This window comes from Lampetra planeri, chromosome 22 (assembly GCF_965212315.1).
Source record: "Lampetra planeri chromosome 22, kcLamPlan1.2.h2, whole genome shotgun sequence".
Taxonomy (NCBI): Eukaryota; Metazoa; Chordata; class Hyperoartia; order Petromyzontiformes; family Petromyzontidae; genus Lampetra; species Lampetra planeri.
Window position 1 is genome coordinate 10,413,152 of NC_136128.1, and position 21,060 is coordinate 10,434,211.

General features: G+C 42.1%; 1 protein-coding gene across 14 annotated transcripts in view; it reads left to right on the forward strand.

Annotated features, from left to right (window-relative positions):
• Nucleotides 1-21,060, forward strand: part of ATAD2B (ATPase family AAA domain containing 2B) — a 44,709-nt gene that overhangs the window by 16,550 nt on the left and 7,099 nt on the right. For 12 of the 14 annotated variants that reach the window (XM_078604405.1, XM_078604401.1, XM_078604403.1 and 9 more), the window contains exons 16-27: nt 27-356; nt 654-795; nt 1,193-1,379; nt 1,848-2,033; nt 3,055-3,190; nt 4,714-4,910; nt 7,830-7,989; nt 9,733-9,855; nt 11,328-11,462; nt 13,931-14,151; nt 16,071-16,305; nt 17,873-18,091. In XM_078604405.1, coding sequence (XP_078460531.1) covers nt 27-356; nt 654-795; nt 1,193-1,379; nt 1,848-2,033; nt 3,055-3,190; nt 4,714-4,910; nt 7,830-7,989; nt 9,733-9,855; nt 11,328-11,462; nt 13,931-14,151; nt 16,071-16,305; nt 17,873-18,091 — 2,271 coding nt within the window. The remainder of the gene's footprint in view (nt 1-26; nt 357-653; nt 796-1,192; nt 1,380-1,847; nt 2,034-3,054; nt 3,191-4,713; nt 4,911-7,829; nt 7,990-9,732; nt 9,856-11,327; nt 11,463-13,930; nt 14,152-16,070; nt 16,306-17,872; nt 18,092-21,060) is intronic. The other 2 variants (XM_078604404.1, XM_078604409.1) reach the window with 2 other exon arrangements.

Below are 21,060 nucleotides of genomic sequence, written 5' to 3' on the forward strand. Positions count from 1 at the left end.
TCTTCGTGTTTGCTACGACTGCACAGGCTACTGCGGCGCGGACGTCAAGGCCTTGTGCACAGAGGCCGTGCTGTCTGCACTGCGACGGCGCTACCCGCAGATCTACGCGACCAGCGAGCGCCTGCTTATTGACCCCTCCTCCGTGTCGGTGGCAACTTCGGACTTCCAGCGTGCCATGGACACTGTGGTGCCGGCCTCACAAAGGGCGGTGGTGGCGCCGGGCGCAGCGCTTGGCCCTGTGGTGCGCCCGCTGCTCGCCTCGCAGTTCATGGTCTCCCTGGAGCGGCTGCTGCGTGTTTTCCCGCATGGACGCGTTGTGTGCCTCAACAACAGTGGCAGCAGTACTGCCGAGCAAGGTTAATCTGTTTTAAATGATCTGTCGTTCTATTCTATGGGAGCACTTGGCGATTACATTTTTTTCATCCGAGACCTAACGTCTCTTCCCGTCCACTTGTTTTGCACAGGATCTATTAATGTGAATTTTTACGTCAGAATGTTTGATATGAAACGATGTTCAAGTTAATTTAAGGATAAAATCATCGGAAGTTTAAATTTAAAATGCTTGTGGAATGGAGTCGGTCATATTCCTTCTTAATTTTTTTCTATGTACAGCTTGTGTGATTCTCTATTGCATGGTGTGTTGTTGCGTGCAGGCCTAATGAGCCAGATGCTGTTTGATGACCCATACAGTGATGAGGAGGATGCCCCCTCCATCTTCCAGAATGGTCCACTCCCTCCGAACGAAAAACAAGACTTAGTGTCCATGGCAAACAGACCCTTCCTCAACTTTAGTAGGTGAGTATTTCCACAAACGATGAAGCAATCACGATTTGAAAATCATCACTAATATACAGAGGTGTAATTTTGAAACTAATTGTTACCCTTTTTTTTTATAACATACGGTTTGTTTACGATATAAATCAATAGTTTTCACATTCAGTAACACCTCAGCTAGCCAGAATAATATGGGTGAGCCTTGGTCCGGCTTGCCACGATTTCAATAACATTTATGTAAAAAACAGTACACAAGTTTGTATTAAATGTACACATACATATGTACAATAGTGTGTATATTTTTTTTAATACAGTATATGTGTGTGTGTGTGTATTGGTTACCGGTGCTAACCAACACACACACTCCTATATTATACTTTTTTTTAAACGAATGTGACATGCGTGGTTTCTGCAACAGCTCGGTGCTACGCAAGCCCAGCACCCATAGGCCACGGCTGCTCCTGGCAGGAGACCCTGGCTCTGGGCAGAGTTCGCACATCGCTCCTGCACTAATCCACAGCCTCGAGAAGTTGCCGGTGCACAAGCTGGACCTGCCGTTGCTCTACGGTGTGAGCGCCAGAACGCCCGAAGAGTCCTGTGCTCAGGTAACAATTTATGGCCGTGCGATTGAGCGGTGAGTTAAGTCATGGCGAGAATGAATGTTGAATTGGTAGACTACACGTTTGAGCGAGTGGTGTGTGTCACCCATGTCTGCTTTTTTTATGATTGACCCATATGGTTAAAAGTAGAATGCGGTTGGAGCCATCGTGGGGTGGAACACAGGATTGTTTCACCTGTTGCATTAAGCACTGTTTTACTTTTCCTGTTATGTTTCACTGTCAATTTTAGCCACCCTAGATTTTCTAAGTGGGGTCACACAGCATTATGCAAATTTGTGCAAAAGGTTGGTGAAATAGAGAATGGTTGAAACCCTCATCATTTGAATCAACCAAAACCTGTTGACACAATTATATTGTGCCTTGTGTCAAAGAACCACTCTTAAGACACGTGACAACGAGCCGCTTATAAGGCGTACACATTATCGTACTCATTCAGCCATTGTCGCTTTGCAGGTGTTCCGTGAGGCGCGACGCACAGCTCCCAGCGTGATCTTCACGCCACACATTGACGAATGGTGGGAGACCGTCCCGGAAGCCGTGCGCGCCACCTTCACGTCGCTGCTCTACGACGTGCCACCCTTTATGCCCGTGCTGCTGCTCGCTACGGCCGAGACTCGGCACGACGCCATGCCGGCCGAGGTCAGCGTTACACCTTCTTCAGCCCATTGCCACCTGGCCCTTATCCACATTATTGTCATCGTTAAGGTCCTGGGGTAGGTTGGTATCGATTCGTAGGCAAAACATGGAATGCATTGAATGTTCCTAACAATTGCATGCAATTTACTTAGCGGGTGTGAAATTGCAGACTCATTTCTCCCTAATCCTTAATATTTTTAAGGTCCTGGGGTAGGTTTGTATCGATTCGTAGGCAAAACATGGGATGCATTGAATGTTCCTAACAATTGCATGCAATTTACTTAGCGGGTGTGAAATTGCAGACTCATTTCTCCCTAATGCTTAATATTTTTAAGGTCCTGGGGTAGGTTTGTATCGATTCGTAGGCAAAACATGGGATGCATTGAATGTTCCTAACAATTGCATGCCATTTACTTAGCGGGTGTGAAATTGCAGACTCATTTCTCCCTAATCCTTAATATTTTTAAGGTCCTGGGGTAGGTTTGTATCGATTCGTAGGCAAAACATGAGATGCATTGAATGTTCCTAACAATTGCATGCAATTTACTTAGCGGGTGTGAAATTGCAGACTCATTTCTCCCTAATCCTTAATATTTTAAAGGTCCTGGGGTAGGTTTGTATCGATTCGTAGGCAAAACATGGGATGCATTGAATGTTCCTAACAATTGCATGCAATTTACTTAGCGGGTGTGAAATTGCAGACTCATTTCTCCCTAATCCTTAATATTTTTTTTTGAGTTATTCCATTAATATAGTTTCGAGTCATTCTCAAACGTCAGATTTTACACCCTCTCCACAGTTCAGTTGTTTGATTACCAAGGATCAAGTGGGTGTGAAGTGTCGGATTGATTTGCATGTGAATAGATAAGATTGGTATTTTTATAAATCATCACCATTGGGGCAGAATTTTCGAGGCCCTTAGAGTGAGTAACACTGTGTTCTGGCTTATCCTTCACACTCGCCCTAACGATCGCAACGCCAGGTGTCTCTCGGTCCGACCTCTTCTAATCTCTGCCCCTCGCAGGTGCAGCAGTTGTTCCGGCCTCGGTACGGGGAGGTGGTAATACTACAGCGACCCGGGGAGAAGGAACGTCGTACCTTCTTCCAGGACCTGTTGCTAAACCAGGCTGCCAGGGCACCCCCCACCAACAAGATGTCAGGTGAGGAGTGCTGGGGTCGTTTGTAAAATGGTAATCTTGATGAGATGTACGCATGTGTTGATTGCCCCCCGCCCCACCTCATCTCCCCTTACATCAGTGATGTTTTAAAAGGTGTTAACATTGTGGAATTTCAATTCATTTGAGAATGGGTTGTTTTTTTCTCTCATTTGTAGTCTTGTTTGTACTGTTTCTCAAGTGTTTTCTCGTGTTTGTACTGTTATTTGATTGATCATCGAGCCCTTAATTTAACATTCACATGTATTTTGCATAGATTGTGAAATCATTCTTAACGTGCGTAGTTTCATGCTCATAAAAAGAGGATGAAGATCTACTTAATTATATAAAAAAACTCTACATTTGTCAACAACAGTTCGATATACGGAACATTACCTATTATAGATGAGCCAAACTCCTTAATTGCTTGAATTATTGCATATACACAGTGTGTGTGTTAAATGTTTGTTATTTGTGCTTTTATGCACCACTGGCAAAGCAGTATCACAAGAAAATCTTGATTTTAATTGATATATTGTATTTCTAGTGAACAGCAGCGCTGCTGAACTGTTGATAGCATTCACATATATGGGATTTGTTTTGCTGTCAGAACCAAAGCAATTACATTTGAATAGATTTTTTTTTACACATTAATGTGCAGTAAACCTGATGAGATTTTGTGACGTGGGCAGTGACACTTTCCCTCTCTTGGAAGGCAGGAGTATTCTTGGTAGAAATAAATGCATTTTACTTAGTCTTGTTTTTCATTAAAGGAATACAATTATTCAAGTAACATTGTTTTTAATTTTCTAAATAATAGCCTTTCAAGTCACACTCGACCACTATAATTAGAGTACTTTATTGAATTAATTGTGAAATTACACGTTAATGCAACATCAATGCAGGGACACGAATTGAGTGCTATGGAGACACATTCATCCACAATTGTAAAGTTCTCCGCAGTGAAGCTTTATATTCACGTGAGGAGAGCTCGCCACAATTAGCGCGCTTGTGTGTGTACAAGATATGAGCTATGTGTTTCTTCGTCTGTCTTCCACTAAAAATAAAAGGCTTTATATTCAATTGCCTTATCTTCATCAGCCTGTGTGTTATTCAACGACTTTAAGATCTCTTTAAGTGACCTTTTTCACACACTTCCCAACTAGCTTTAGATGCTCGTCGAATTGGTGTCAAACTGATATTTTCGATTCCCGGAGACGGAATTTTGCCAAACTAAATGAGAAACAAAAATGAATGTTGTGGTTTTCATTTTGTGCAGATATTTGTGACCAAGCTTAGGTCATACATTTTCTGCACCGCATTTAATCACGGACGCTGCATACCATATTCGAACACAGTATATCAGCCGCGTCGACCCTTCCTTGAAGCACCCGGGCCACCTATGTTGTAACTTTTCTGACCCGCCCAACTGGACATCTTTGAAAAAGAGCTTCACAGCACATCGGATTTCTCCAGGATGAATAAAGATTCTGATTATGATGCCCGGCTGGTGGGTGCGTGTGGCGCAGTGCTGCAGGCCCTAGAGGTGCTACCGCTGGCGCCTTGCCCCGAGCCACGCAAGCTGTCGGCCGAGGAGTTGCAGCGCCTGGAAGAGCAGGAGCAGGACACCTTGAGGGAGCTGCGTCTTTTCCTGCGTGACGTCACCAACCGCCTGGCTACCGACAACCGCTTCCGCATGTTCACCAAGCCCGTGGACATAGAGGAGGTGCGTAGTGGACGTGGCACTTGTGAGAAGCTTAGCCATGCGTGGGTGGCCTAAGTACTACAGCGTGTCTGTTAATGCAGCGTTTCGGAGGCAAAGGTTGGTGGATAAAGGGTGTTCTTATGAACCTCTTAGATTTGCTCGCCACAGAGGTGGCCAGAAGATGGCAGTGCAGGAAAGGGGGGCAGGTTGCGATCCTGTCTTCTTGGACTTTTGAGTGATGTCCCCTGTCATACTTGATTTGGAGCTTTCGTGACTGCAATAATTATTCTTTGGTTCTTTCAGTAAAGTCACGTATAAAGATAAAATAATAAATTAAATTAAATACTAGCATACGACGTTTCGATTGCAACACAAGCAATCATCATCAGGTATAAATTAAATAGAAACACAAATCTAGTATACTTAGAAATGTAATGTAATACAACAGAGAGTTGGATAACATAACAGTCAACACCCTATCTTTATACGTGACTTTACCGAAAGAACCAAAGAATAGTCCCCTGTCATGTTTATGGGCCTTTAGTTATCACAGAGAGATAATTATTTCAAATATTTAAATGAGTTCCAAACTGTTTGCTGCCCTGAGATAGTGGTGGAAATTCCACATTCTTATGGCCTGGGAAATACTTATATAATCTGCCAGATTATATATATATATATCTTTAACTTCTTGGTCCACATTATATACTCAGCTTATTTAAAATTAAAGCTCCTCAACTCGAGTTGCGACGTGAAAATAAACATTTCAAATACACGTAGTTTTTTAAAGTCATGGTTACAATTTTCTATTTTACATAATACCAAAACAGATGATAATCTTCCAGTTAAATTGCGATAGCATACAAGAAGCAATTAGCGTGAGATGTGTCAAGCAGTATGACCAATTCATTTAGTTGAAATAATAAAAGTAATTCAGGATTAGATAACCTACGACAACCTGTCCACTAGTTGCCTATTATTTGAAATATAACTTTGGACTGAGTAATGTGTAAGGTGGAATAACAAATTTACGTGGAAGTTGAAAGTTAGAAGACCATGTTACCCTATTACCTAAAATAACTATTTTAATCAAACAAAGAAAATAAATAGACCCGTGTAAACGGCAACAACTATAACATGGAATTTAAAGCAGCTTATAGAAGCAGCAGAACACATCTCCTAGCTCTTACATAATCAGATTGTTTCTGGATTCTTGAGTGTCTTCCTGCATGCAAATTCTACTTCTAATTGAAATGTCCGAGTTGGCCAAGCACACAATTAATAAAACGCACAACCCAAGAAACGAGCAGTGCTTGTAGCTCTGCGCACACAGGCTGTCTGGCATGGCTTTGAAGCTTTGTGAATGAGTAAAAAGACTTTCAAATTACCATCAGACACGCTAACACGATGTTCTGTAGTAACGTCACTGCATTGATGTATGGGATGTATCGGAGTGACGTCAATGCGTACCTTGGAGACGCACTTGGCCATGATATTAAGAATTTTTTAAATCAATAAAGTTTCATCATGTTGGATACCCAAGGGTAGACAATCTAGTTACATACCTACACATTAATAGGCATTTTTCTTGGGGTTGTCTCCAGTGCACAAATAATCATATACTTATTTCAACAGCATGTGCCTTTTGTGCATTATTTTCTGGGTGAGAAATGTACAGGTGTCAACATAGGGGGATATATCTGGATTTCGATGAATTTAAGTGAGTGCCAATTTGCTGGGCCTGTAACACATTAGTGACACTAAGACACGGAGGGATAACGAATCTGGTGTTGGGAAGCTCCTTTGGATGTGCTCAGGTTGAGGAAGAAAGGAGCTTAATGTGATTGTCGGGAGTTGTTTGGCTTAACAAGCACTCGACCGGTAAGCTTAGCACAAAGTAACAAAAACGTTATTGACAGCAGTAGGGCCTTTATCTTCCCTGAACCCTGTTTACTCAGCCTTCGTGCGTCACGCGAGTGTAGGTCCTATGATATGCAATTTGCACCTTCGTCTGTCCCTGCAGTGGGTCGCTGACCTTACTTTATTCCTGCTTCCCATTTCCAAAATCACTTCCTCCCCACAAACATCCACCTAAATACGTCTGTCCCTCACTCTGGATCAAAGCAGGATTTCAAGTCACCATTGACTGCAAAAAAAGTAATTACCATCCAACAAATTAGTTTTTGCAGAGCATTAAAATGCGTGTGCCACTCATGTGGATGAATTCGCTTTTTGAAGTAACCTCAGAAATGCTTTTGCGATGCTGTCTACTGGGGCAATTTTTTTTACGCCGTGTGTTATGCTGCTCACCACAAGATGTCAAAATCTAAATGTAATGTTCTCATGATAGCCAGTTAATGGTTTCATCCTCGCCAATGACCGTCCACATTTTTTTAATTAAAAAAATAAGTAAATTGCAGCTCTTTGAACGAAAATAATTATTTTGTTTACTATGCGATGAACATTTCTGGAGCAGCATGCACGATAAGGTGCTGCACGTGAAGGTGGCTGATGCTAAGTTGGAGAACCTAGCTGGATCAACTGAAATTGTGGATTCAGATCCAGACAGATAGACACCCATGATTAAATTGTACAGGGAGTTTATGGTCACCGATGACTGCACCAGAAAAATGTTTGCCTGATGAGGAACGCTTGTGTTGCGATCGAAACGTCTTAGTTTATTTTTATTTTTTTCTTTGAACCTATCTCCGTGACTTTACCGAAAGACCCAAAGAATATGTTTGCGTATGTTGTGTTCATTATTTGAACAAATTCCAACATTCTGAGGAATAAAACAAAATCGATTTGATTGTAATGTCAAAAAACATGCGAGGAGGTGCTCTACCGAGTAAAGATAAAGAGTCAACTGAAGGGACTTCAGAAATAGTTATGTCATCTCGAGACATTTTTTTGAACACAAGGTGATGTTTCGCTTTTCAGGTGTCCGACTACCTGGATGTGGTGAGGCTGCCCATGGATCTGTCGACAGTGCGGATGAAGATTGACCAGCACAAGTACGAGACAACGCGTCAGTTCCTTGATGACATCGCCCTCATCTGCAGTAATGCCCTCGATTATAACCCTGACAAGGACCCCAGTGGTGAGGCATCTGCCTGTGTCTGCACAGTGTGCACATGTACACATAACGACACATATCCTAGGTATCGTGATTTATACTGGTAGGAACCTCCTGGTTCCACCAGCCCACAGGGGATTATTGTATCCGTTCGACCGTCCTGCAGGGAGGGGCTGGGTGGGGAGGGAGGGGCTGGATGGGGAGGGGCTGGGTGGGGAGGGGTGGGGCTGGGTGGTGGGGCTGGGTGGGGAGGGGCTGGTCACCCCGTGGTACCCTTATAAAACTCAGCGTTTAATCTACTCACGCCGGCTTGTATTATATATTTTATTTATTTAATAACACGCTTCCAGACCGTACCGTGACACATTTTTTACTGTTTGGCCGTGTCGGGTGGTGGAGGCTTTTGACACATTTATAAATAACGCGATCTAACCCAAAAACCTTTATTATGAATAATATTGGTCGTGAAAGCCTTCATGTATGTATGTATGTTGAACTTCTTCTGCACCGTATGTAGCCAACCATGCTAATCGAACGTACGGATGAAGGACAGCAAGCTTAACATGAATTGGGATCGTGAACAATTAGAACACAAATGTAAAACAGTTCTTACGCAATTGATTCAAATGCACGTATGATGAGTAAAAATGGATGTAAATCGATACAACACTGCATACTTAATATTCGCTGACAATATACATTTAAAATATATGATTATCTTTCTGTATGCTCTGAGAGTGTCATAAATGAATAACATACAAATAAGCCACACATACCAGAGAAAGCAGCATGGGGCCAATGCGGAGGACATGCAGTCCCCTTCCTTGCGATCAATTGCAAGGCAGAGGTCGTGTTATTGGCGTATTGTGCTTGCTAATGTGAATGGCGGTGGTGAAGAAGGGTGGGTGGCTCGTGCTGTCGTGTTACTGTCCATTGTGGAAAGTGTTGCGTCCCCACGTTTCAATTTAAAACAAAATTGCTTGCAGCCTCTCCCAAGTGATCACTTGTTGTACAAAATCGTATAGTGAAATGCATATTTTTTTTTTCTCTCCTTTTGTTACAGTTGACGTTAAAATGTGTCGGCCAAGTCTTTTTTTACGATGCAGCATATTGTCCACACTTACTCGATTTGTTCTTCATTACAAGGTTTTAAAATGAAGCTTTAATAGAATTCGCGGGCTCCATTTTGAGAATGTTATCTGAGCTGCAGTTGCTTTTTTACGGTGCGTAAAAGCTAATGACTTACATACAGTGTCATTAAGCATGGGCAATAATTCATCCAACACTCGATAGAACATTATTAATGATCATTCATTCACACCTTAATTTGAATGCTACCGCACCATAATTGGGCATTCACATTCAGGTTGCTATAGTCATTAACACGGTAAGACCCGTATGCTGTCGGCATGGTACAACACAACAGGCACAGTTTAACGCAGAGCTGCATTAAAATTATTGTTCCCATTATATTCCTTATATAACATAAACCCCTGCCAAATATTACTTTTATGAAATTCCTGTATTTCTACTTTCAAACTCTGGCACATGTGTACTCTGTTTGATGTGTGTGTGGGGTGTATGCGTGCACGTGCTCTTTTCTTTCAAAAGTGGTGTGTTCCATAAAAACTGACATTCATATATTGCACAGGGGCCACTTGCATTACAATTTCCTATAATAATAACAACATGATGTCGATATTTTCTCTGATGGTTGAGTTGATGTTCTTGTGACGATATTGTCCCCGATGCCTCGGCTTGCTGCAGATCGCATGATCAGGCACCGAGCGTGTGCTATTAAGGACACCACTTACGCCATCATGGCCTCAGAGTTGGACCCCGAATTTGAGAAACTCTGCGAGGAAATACACGAGTCACGGACAAAGCGAGGTAAGCTGTGTGCGAGCGGCCGGTGCGCGTGTATGTAAACTCAATAATAATAACCTGGATTTGTCCCATGGCCTCCTTGCCAGCGAGTGTTCAACATTCCACGTTGCTTCAAAGTTCACTCAATTAGACAAAAAAAACGTGGTGTGATGTCATCGTGGTGTGTCCCACAATTATAAAAAAAAATCCTCAAGTGTCGCCTTGTCTGAGGATTTTGCGAATCCTTTGATTGTAATTTTTAGTCGGCAAGTAATTTGTTTTCAACTTGTGTTTTCGCTCTATTTTTTGGCTCTTTGGATTGTTCTTTCCAAAGACGTTCTCATCCAAGTTATTCTTGGACAGGACCACCTTTTTGTTAACTGCTCAGAATCTGTGTAAATGTACAGGGGACCTGTCAAATAACAGAGGCCGCAGTGTGTGGATGAGTGAGTTGGCGAAAAATAAGTACTTGGGTGGTGGTCCATTTTCCGATCACATTTTATGAATTTGGCATGATGTGCATTTTTCACACCGTCGTAAATAATTGAAGCAAAAAGCTTGTGGAATTTTTCAAAATATGTGATGCCCACTTGTGTAATATGCATTTATATTTCATAAATCTATTCCTGGTTTTGGACGTACAAACGGTATTTTGTTGTCGTGATTGTATTAACCCTGACACTTAAAAATGAAGTTTGTCACATTAAATAATGTGAATCACTCGACTAAATAGACCCATAGACTTGCATTAATATACTACATGTGTAGGTATTTTTTTTATCTTTTCAAATATGTAAGGGTACATTTAGTTTTTTGTATGAGCACATTTTTGCATACTTTACCTAAAATGAAGTGCTTGCTAACATCATCTGGCTGTACAGTCTCTTGTCGGCTGTGCAGGGAACTTTATAAACATACTTGGTAGTATATTCTTGGTTCTTTCGGTAAAGTCACGTAGAAGGGAAATAATAAAATAATACAAATATGAAACAATTAAAATTCTCACGACGTTTTGACTGCAACACAAGCAATCATCATCAGGTGTGAAATCCACAGCAAATTTTCTTGCTGTGGATTTCACATCTGATGATGATTGCTTGCCAAAAGAACCAAGAATATGAATCCCTGCAGTCACGAAAGCTTTAAATCAAAATTTATACTTGGTAGTAACTTTTTTGTGCGTATGATGGAGTTTTTTTCTTGCACAATTAGTACATAAATGGGCTTGAAAATAAACGTTTAATAAATATTGTATTTTGATTTAAAGCTTTCGTGACTGCAGGGATTCATATTCTTGGTTCTTTCGGTAAAGTAATGTAGAAGGGAAATAATAAAATAATAAAAATATTAAATTCTCACGACGTTTCGACTGCAACATAAGCAATCATCAGGTGAAAAAGTAAGAAAAAAAACAAGAATATAAATATTGTATTGATTTTCTTTTTTTCAGTGCATCTCACATTGGTTGCTTGTTCACAATCACATGTTTGTTTCAGGTGTTGTGCCGGCCATGTCTGCACCAGAATGTTACACTGTAAGGACATTAAAGAAGAAAGACAGTGAAGCTGTAATTCTGGCTTCTGCTGAAACCGCTGTGACAAATACCTCCAGCCCAGTCGTGAAGATCAATCGTAAGTGCTTGTACTCCACTAAGATCGTTTGTTTTGAAAGCCAAACATTAGTCCAAAGCGTTTTATTACTAGCTTGTTGCCTGTTTTGAATTTTTCCCTTGTTACATTTGTGCTCTACTCACGGAGTTTGCATAGCTAAATAATGTATTGCCGGTGACCTCGTTGTAAAACGTAAGTAAAAAAACATCTCAAAACGGCCCTGTAGTTTCACTGTGCCCGTTTATCACAACATAAAAATTCTATGCTGGAGACATTGGGATCCGGCTCACTCGCTGTCAGTTGGAGCATCCTTGGAGATTAATTGAAAATGAGCAGAGAGGGGGAGGGTGGCTCTCGTTTTTACATCTTCGCGGATTCCAGGCTGGCGTTTGCCGCCCAATGCAATGGGCCTCGTTTGTTGGAGGCGTTTTGTGCATCTGTACAGAGTGCTCGCGCAACGGCGGCATGCTCCCGGGGGGATCCGTTCAGCTCTCAGCGGAGCGGAGCGCACGTCAATTTAATCTGCCCGTCGGCAGGCATGCGCTATTCTTGGTTGCTGCTGTGATGTGCGCCCTTGTGCTAAAGTCACCTGATGCCACCTTCCATTCAAATCCTCCTGCCATTTCTGTTTGCCTGGTACTTTTTTTTGGACTGGCTTTTGCAAGTGTGTCACTCAGTTCTGCGCACTTTGGCTGCACTCCTTTTTATCCGGTCATAACAATGAATGAATATATAAATAAAAATGCTTTTGTTATCCTGAGTAGCCATATGGTTTGAAGTATATTCATAATTCGGGAATTATGATAGGATAAAGGACACATTTGTCAATCATTGGCGATAACAGTGATGGGCTTCTTCTGGGCTCTTATTTCAAGGCCAAAATCAAGTGGGGTGAACATTGGTGATCTTAATGCCAGGGACTACTTGCAGACTCATTTGTCTCGGCGGTTGACCTCATTGTATTACAGGGGGCATTTGACAAGGGAAACAAAACTTTAGCTGACAGAGAAATCGAGTTCATGGAGTTTCCGTCGCAATGGATAAAACATTGAAAACGTTAATTTAATTAATTTAGATTCATCTTATAACTCGGCGTACGTTATTATTTTTTCTTCATGCTATTTTCACATATTTGATCTTCAAGATTTGGATAAAAAATCTGAATGCAGTACACAAATGGATCATTTAGTTTTATTACAGTGCTTTATATATGTTTTGGCTTTTACATTCCCACCATTCTGCTAAAGCACATTTGTTGCAGGCTTTAGTTGCTTGGCGCATGAATTCATCTTGGCCAGAGGAATTTGGCTGTAGCTGTCATCCCAGCAGACACCGGTTTCTGGAAGAGGCTCTCTTACCACAGGGCAACTGTAATGAGAGTGCCCCCTTTGTGCACCACAAGGCCATAGAGTGCCATCTGCTGTCATCCTCACTCGGGATCTGTTTTTTTTCTGTGTGCTACTCGGGGAAATCGAAGGCACACATTTTGCAACTTCTCTTTGTGCAGTCATTCATCACTTGCATGACTTTACAGTGATTTTCAGAGGTTTTTTTTTTTTGTCGCAAGCAAGAGGCAATTAATGACCCTTCATCCATAAACATTACTTTATACTTTATTCGTTAAAAAAATTCTGATAAGATGCTGCATTGGGGGTGCAGTGTTTAGCATACCATACTATACATTTCGAGCCCCAGAGTTCGATTCCCGGCGAAGGCTAACATCATTGGCAAATGGTATCTGAACTGGTCCTGGAGACTTCCCCCCCCTCACCCTTTTACCAATCTAAACTGACCAATATATATGAATAGAAAAACATTGATCCTTACATGAGCTGATGCATGTGTCATGAGCTTCAGAATCATTAACAGAACAATCGACGTATATTGTTTGTCCTTTGTTATATGATACTTTTTGGTGTGTGCAATATAATTACGTTTTTAAATCCCAAAATATCCCTTTTAGGGCCATTTTTGTTTACTTACAACTTAGTTTTAATTCTCACTTTTGACTATTCCATTTCATGAACAAGGGTCACCGAACATTACTGTTAGTGCCGCAAACGCACAGTGTGATTGGTAAATGGTTTATAAACAAAAAAAACACAACTTGACTTAAATATCCTATTGCTAACGTGTATATGTTTCACGAATTGTTGAGAGACGATATAACAATCCCTTGAGTCATGTATTACGTACACATAAAAAAGACAAACATCAGCATGTATTGCCATACAGGCTGTTATGACAAGTGCTGTTGGCGATCACCTTTTAAGACTGCTGATGTGTGTACACTGCATCAAGTACTCATTTAGAACCGAGTCAACGTACGGGATAGCCCGGAGAAGGTTGTGATGCTATTTGATGTCCCGGTGGCCACGAATTGAACTCTGGCTGGTCATTGGGTTCATAGCACGTGGTTCCAACTGCTGCACGCACAGACCTGTTTATAGGGCAGCCTCCATGTACGTGTGCTTGTGTGTGGATGGCAGCCTACAAGAAGAAGCCTCGACGGCGCATTAAGTGGTCGAGGGGCGTGTGCTGCTCCTACAAGAAGGCCCGGCTCCCGGCGCCGGCAAACGCCAGCTCGAGAAAAGACAGCGACGTCAAGTCCGAGAAGGAGGAGGCTGACGACAAGGACGATGAGGCGGAGGACACGTTGAAAGATACGGCAGAGAAAGACGACGGTGCTGATACCAGCGACAATCATGAGGCATGCAACTTTGTTCTACACCGACAGTAAATCGTGCTTTTGTGCTAAAGTATTTATTCTCACTGCCAATTTTTACATAAATGTGGTTAAAGAACAACCCTGCTGCCTCAAAGAACTTTCGTGTCTGGTTTTAGGATTTTCAATATACGTATGTTCGTTTATAGAGAATAGTTGATGCTGTGAACTTTTAATTTAAATTCCAATGAATTTATAATACTTGTGTGCTTTGGTTTTGTGGCATGTATCAGGAATCCTCATTCATATAAGTGTTTTAAACATGACCTTAAAACGAAGTTAATAGTATTCCCCCTGCAGAAAATAAAATTCCTATAATTAAGTTGTTGATTCTTAAGAGATAATCTCTGTATTAGGAGAATCGGTTAATATCATATAGAGCACCTTGATCTGCAACCATCGTTCTGCTTTCTGCATTCTAAAGTGCCAATGTCAGTCATATAATAACATCGAGCAACCACAATTTCCCTGACACAAATCTCCAAATGGGAATATATGGTTGATTGTATTGATTGTGATGTGACACACACATGCGCAAACATATGGTAATAACGTTAACAGGCATTGCAATTGTGAAAGCCCTGCAAGGCATGAAGCCATTCGTCACTGCCTGGCTTTTACATAGTTGGATCTATTCTGGGTTTCCACCCTCAATAACTCTACAAGTAAAGTGCTGCTCATCATTTAAGCAGCACAATTGCTAATTGCCAAGTAAAATATGTAGTTTGGCAGGAGGACCGCTTGCTCTGGTGTAGTGGCTTCAAATTTGGTTCCCAGCATTGCTGCGTAAAGCAGTATTGAACCGTTTGGAGCATTGTTAACTTTGGAAGTATTTCTTGTTTCATATGGGATTAATAAACATTTGTATTACTCTATATACATAGCTGCACCCTTAATCTCCCAGAATGTTCAGTTCGTATAATACACTCTCTTAACTTAAGACATTTTGAATTACTTTGATCCAGTGATAATTAGCGCTATTTTGTGAGAAGTCTTATATATAGACTTTTGTCCACCCAAGGAATTGAGATTTTCCCTTTGCCCATTTGAGCATGAAAACACATGTTGAATTGATAGTGTCAGCAGTTTAGCTGTTTCGGTTTCCTCTCCGCCATGAATATCTGCTCCGATTTGTAAAATGTAAGGCGAGGTAATAAGGTGATGTTCTCAACCAAATCACCGATGAGTGCACCAAAATTCCTCACGTAAAATGTAGGCTCTTCCTTAATATAACAAAATTTGATCTCTGAGAATCAATACATTTCAGTTTGTCACGTGACAAACACCTTCATAGTAGGGCATGTGGGAAAGTGCAGTGGACACTTGAAGGGATCTCAAAACTAGTTCTGTTTTATCATATTCCAAAGGAATTATCTAATCCAGTGTGATGTGATGCTGAGAAAGATGGACATTTATTAATCTCATGACACGATGCCAAAAGCACATGTTCCGTGACATGGCCTAACGTTAGTGCATTCGCCGCTTGTTGCAGAGGTTAATGGCTCGAACGCAACGGCCGTCGTGAATATTACTGCGGGTGTGATAACCGTAATAATACTATGCATCTTAGCTTCGTAGTGAACTTAAAAATCCATTGTGTCCTGGCGTCGCGGTCAAAATCTGACAATTCGAAAGTTGGCCTGGAAAGTGCTCAATTGGGATTATGCATAGCAATCATCACCCCCAACTTTCAGACTAATGCCCCAGGTCACATATACAAATGAGAGTATCCTGCTCCAGTTCTCACCTGCTATAAAATCTAAACGTTAAAATGTAAACATTTGGAATAAAATTGGGGGAGAAACCCAAAATAAGTCCATAAAAAAAATGTACAGCGGTGAGCATTGATTTACTTTCTTCAGAGCCACCAACTGTACAAACGACGAGCGTTTACTCATGTGCAGACGGAGTTGAGCATGGACATCACGGGGCAAGAGGAGGACTCGCACGATTCTCGCGACGCTGCAGACGGTGGATCCGTCACCGGGAAGGAGGACGACGCTAACGGTGCTATCGACGAGGAACAGCAGCCGGTGCTCAATGGTCCGCTGGGCGGGAATGCCGATTCCAACATGGAACTGGACAGCGACACAGGCGAGCTTGACCAACTCGACGAATCTGCCATCCCCATTATTGAGGGTGAGAGCTAGGAGGCACAGCTGGCCTCTTCTACTTGTCGCGGCCACGTTGTACTGGGTGTGTTTGTAACAGATTAACGCTTTCCCGATCCGAGACGTCTGCAAATTGCAGGGTGGGGGGTGGTCCCCTTTCTTCGCTGAATCTCGAGTCGTTCAGCATTAATTTTATTTCGAGAGGCGTTTTTAAATACATTTTACTCGCCTGAGAGAACTGTTGCGACACGACCGCACTTTACGAGAGCTGGCACCAAATTGTGCCACACTCCCTCCTGCTGCGTGGCCTTTTACGTCCGGTTCCGTTCCGATGATGTGCCCGTACGTCATCGGAATGCAATAAAAACTGATGACGTACACATACGTCACGTACTACACGTACGTCATCGAAATGGGAAAGGGTTAAACTGCTCGGCCCGAGCCATTCATGCTTTGATATCTGCGTTGCCTTTGTTGCTGTTCGCCTTTTGGCGTCCTTTGGTCTAACATTGTTGAGACAAGGCAGTTAAAGGAGGCTGTTTCTGGTGTAGGCCAATTGGTTTCAAGGACAATGCAGACATTATTATCAGAGCATGTTTGTTTGCATGTTTTACCACAAACATGATGTGTAGTTAATACAGACGTTGATGCCTTGTTATAGGTGTCTATTTGGTGTTTGAACATCTTCACACCTGTGTTTTTGCACAAAAGGCTAAAGCCTATGAGTTTTTTCATCAGTGTCCCGTGATTGATTAGGTCGTTTAAAATTGTTGCGTAGTTACAGTGCCACGGTGTAACGCTTAGCACGCTGGATTAGCAATCCAGAGGTCGTCGCTTCGATTCGACCTCCCGGCGTGGAAATGAATGCAATGGTGCAAGTTTATTACCTCATGCGCACCGCCTCTTGTCCCCGCAACAGTATATATACGTACACCACAGTCGATTGGCAAGTTGAACGTAGTGGTGTAAAGTGTGGGTACTTCCACCTCTGCCAAGATGTCTGGCCAGCTGGGAGAGCGGGCCAGATGCCCTCTTGAGGGACTCTGTAGATCTCCCTCTCGTTGTGTCCTTCTGCCAGCAGTGGTATTAGCAAGCATTTGCAGGGATGCGCCTTTCACCTATAATTATTTAACTAATGCAACACTTTATACCATTCCGACTGTCTTCACGGTATGTTGCTTTGTCCACAACACAATATGAGAATAGCAAAGCATCATTTAACGTATTCAAATTGACTTTCATGCCGTAGATGCATTCGTTAAATCACGCATTTACGAGGATCATATTTACGATTTATGGGTATATACAGTTGTTACATCTTTTTAGACTAACGGAGTAAACAAAACAATACAAACGAGAGAGAAAAAACAAGAATACAAGCGTGACTGTAACAGAGACATACATTTTTACCTAAATCAATGACCGTGAATCATGGTGGTAGTCCATCAAGTCACTGGCGGCGGGGGGTGATGCGGAGAAAAGTGTAACATTTCTAATCTCCCCCTGAATTCTGTCTCACTTCTAACTGAGAATTGTCATTCGGTGGACTCCTGTTTGGCCAGAGTAAAGAAATTGACCGTTTTGATGTTTAACAGAAGAAGGTGAGGAAGAGGCTGACACCGAGGTGTCTGGCAGCGGAGCGGCGAGCAATGGCAAGGCGGCGGAGGAGAAGGGCGAGGCTGACAGCCTGGCGAACAAGGAAGAAGCAAACCCGGCACGTTTGTCTTTGCCGCCTCTGGGTCCGGCCGCAGGTGATAACAGCGCCGACGATCGACTCGCAGAGACAACAAATGGAGATGCCTCGGCTTCCAAAGGTGAGTGAAGTAACAAAAACTCAACACTATTCGTCCGTAAGACTGCCTTAAACAGGAACGATTATATAATGGACGATAGTTTAGGTGTAAGGCCCTTTTTGAAATGTGTGATGCTTTGGCAGTGGTGCACAAGCACAAGTAAGGACAACTCAACACTAATGTCAAAATCACTGCTCTCAAGAGTAAAACATTTACAACTAGCCTTTTGCCCATCCAAGAACGGGTGTATTGCAGTAAATCTGAAACTTGCAAGCGAAAAGCAGATCGCGACGTGATATTAATGGCATTAATGCGTGTGCATTTTGTAAGGGCGCGGTGACACAGACCTATTTCATTTTAAGGTTATAATCCCTTGTTCATCACGACGTCCTTTTAACTTCGATGTCTCAATAGCGTTACGGAGATCACGTGACGTGAGGGTTCTGCCTTTGTAGTGAGGGTTGTAAGTTGACGGGGGGAGGAGGCGCCTCGGCCCCCATGTGGAGTGACGTCACCCGCTAATTATTATGAATGGGGGGTGGGGGGTGTCAATTTGTGGAGGACGTTACGAGGGGGGCTGTTCGATGTCGAGTGATGAGGGGTGAGGGTGCTCCATGTGGAGTGACATCACCTGCTCATGATTATTGATGAGGGGGGGGGGGGGGGAGTACTCCATATTGAGTGATGCCGCTCGCTCATTATTATTAATGAGGGGTGGGGGGTGTCCATTTGGAGGACGTCACCTGGCCATGAGTATTAATGAGGGGGGCTGGTCGATGTGGAGTGACGTCATGAGCGTTAAGGACATTCCTGGGTGATTATAATAGGTGTAGGTGACATTTCGGCCAATGGCCCTTCAAATGTTTGCTGTTAACGCAATATCACGCTTTTTGTAAGCATTCGAAGCGTGATTTGAAGTGACTCGGAGTTGAGAAATCTTAAAAAATTAATACTAAAGCAGAGAGCTCGGCCACCAAGTTAGATCCCGTTGAGATCAGAAGTATATTTTGTGAGAGAGGGTGCCTTGGGTAAAAATAAACACGTCTTTATATTGAGAAATGCGAGGCACTCTTCACCATCGGTATTCCCAAACCATACATGGAGATGGCACCATCCAAACAAAGGAGCATAACTTTATTTCCCACCAAGTGGTCATAATTGTTTCGTGATTGCCCGAGTTGGCTGTGGGCAGGGGTTTTGAAGTAACAGTTTCACGACTGAAGTAACAGTTTTATGACCTTGAGGTCTTATGGGGAAGAAGTAAGTTGACATATTGGTCAATATTGAAGTCTGCGCTTTATATATGACTGTGATGGTTTTGGTAAGATGTAAAATTGCATTCAGTTATGGTGTCACCTAAACAAATAACGTTGATGAAGTTCAGCCAAAATAACTTCTCATGTCCTTCCATAGCTATGGCTCAAGGGCACTAGTAGGTGGGAGAGTGCTGTGAGGTGAGGAGAGAGTGGAATTTGATGGAATGAAGGGTGCTTGAGCCATTCAATCTGCCGTTGGGCAGAAAAACTTGAGAGGAGGGAGGTTTGTGCGAGATCAAATTTGCGTCATTTCTTGTTTTTCTTTTTGAACCAATTGCAAGATAATCAATATCATTACCTACTTTCTTTCACTTTGGATGATGGTCTTTCCATGGTAATAAGCTGTCTGTCATCTTATTTAGCTGTAGTTTCATCCTGGACCATGTGACTATAAAATGGTAAGACGTTGACTTTATAAAGGTTATTTTTATTTTTGAGACTTCATTGTTCAAGAGCAGTCAATTCACAATGTTATTGTTTTTAGCAGCTGTCCAAAAAGATTTCAAAGCAGATGATTACTTAATGTCAGCATACGCTGAGTAAGCGTGAAACGCTAAAAGCAGATGAAAAGGATGGCCCAATATGCCCCATTTTTTGGCGTACATCCAATTTTGTTTGCACTCTTCCCACACAGCTGATGCACCTTGTAATCACAATCCATTCATTTCGTTTTCGCGTTGATGGAGCTACAGATGAAAGGATGGAGATAAAGCAATTGTATGAGGTTTTCAGTGGCATGACCCAGTTCCCACCTGTCTTTGATGAAATGGGTGAGGCATTCACAGTTTTTTTTTACAATCTGGAACAATTCATGTTCTTGATGCAAGGCATTTGAAATCATGGATGAGGGTGGCTTGATTTAAAACAAGACAAATTCCACGTGATTTGCAGTTTTCCCTCCCCGTTTGAATTTGTGTGTGTTTTCAAACAGAAATAATACATTGTGATGAATATCACTGGGTTCAAAGGAGAGGATTCATGTTTCATGGGTTAGCATCTTTTCACTAATTTAAATGCATTTAGGTTTGAATGGCTCACTTTGTATGTATGTATGCCGAACTTCTTTCGCACCATACGTAGCCAACCGTGCGAATCTGAGGTTGTGGCTCTTGTATTAACAACTAAATCTGGATTCTGTGTCACTCAGTAACAGAGGACCGTTGGTAATATTGTGACCAAAGCAAATAGCATGTTGTAATTTAAAAACTAATCTCATGAAAATACTACAAATCTGCTCAAGACTTTAATTTGATGGAGAATTATTATATGGTAACAATAGTCCATTATATGTTTGCCAGCCCGAAAGCCCTGGTTTTTGAAAGGTTTACTGCCCGGCTAAAACTGGCGTGCGATAAATATAAATGAATGCGTTTATTTGTGTACACGAGCTCATTCAGGATGGATGACGTTGTTTTGTCCCTCCTACAAATTGTACAAAATTCTGCTGGACTTTTTTTTACAAATGTAAGCAATTTGTTCACGTGATTCTACTTCTGACATCGCTACACTTTCTCTGCTATTGTTTATCAAGGAGATTTCAAGGTTCTGCTTTTAATTTGCAAGGTTCTAAGTTGATCTTACCCAACTGAGGTCCCTGATAATGCACTACATTCACAAGATGTGGGACTATTATCTATACTCAGAGTGAGATAACTTTACCTTATTATCCTCATA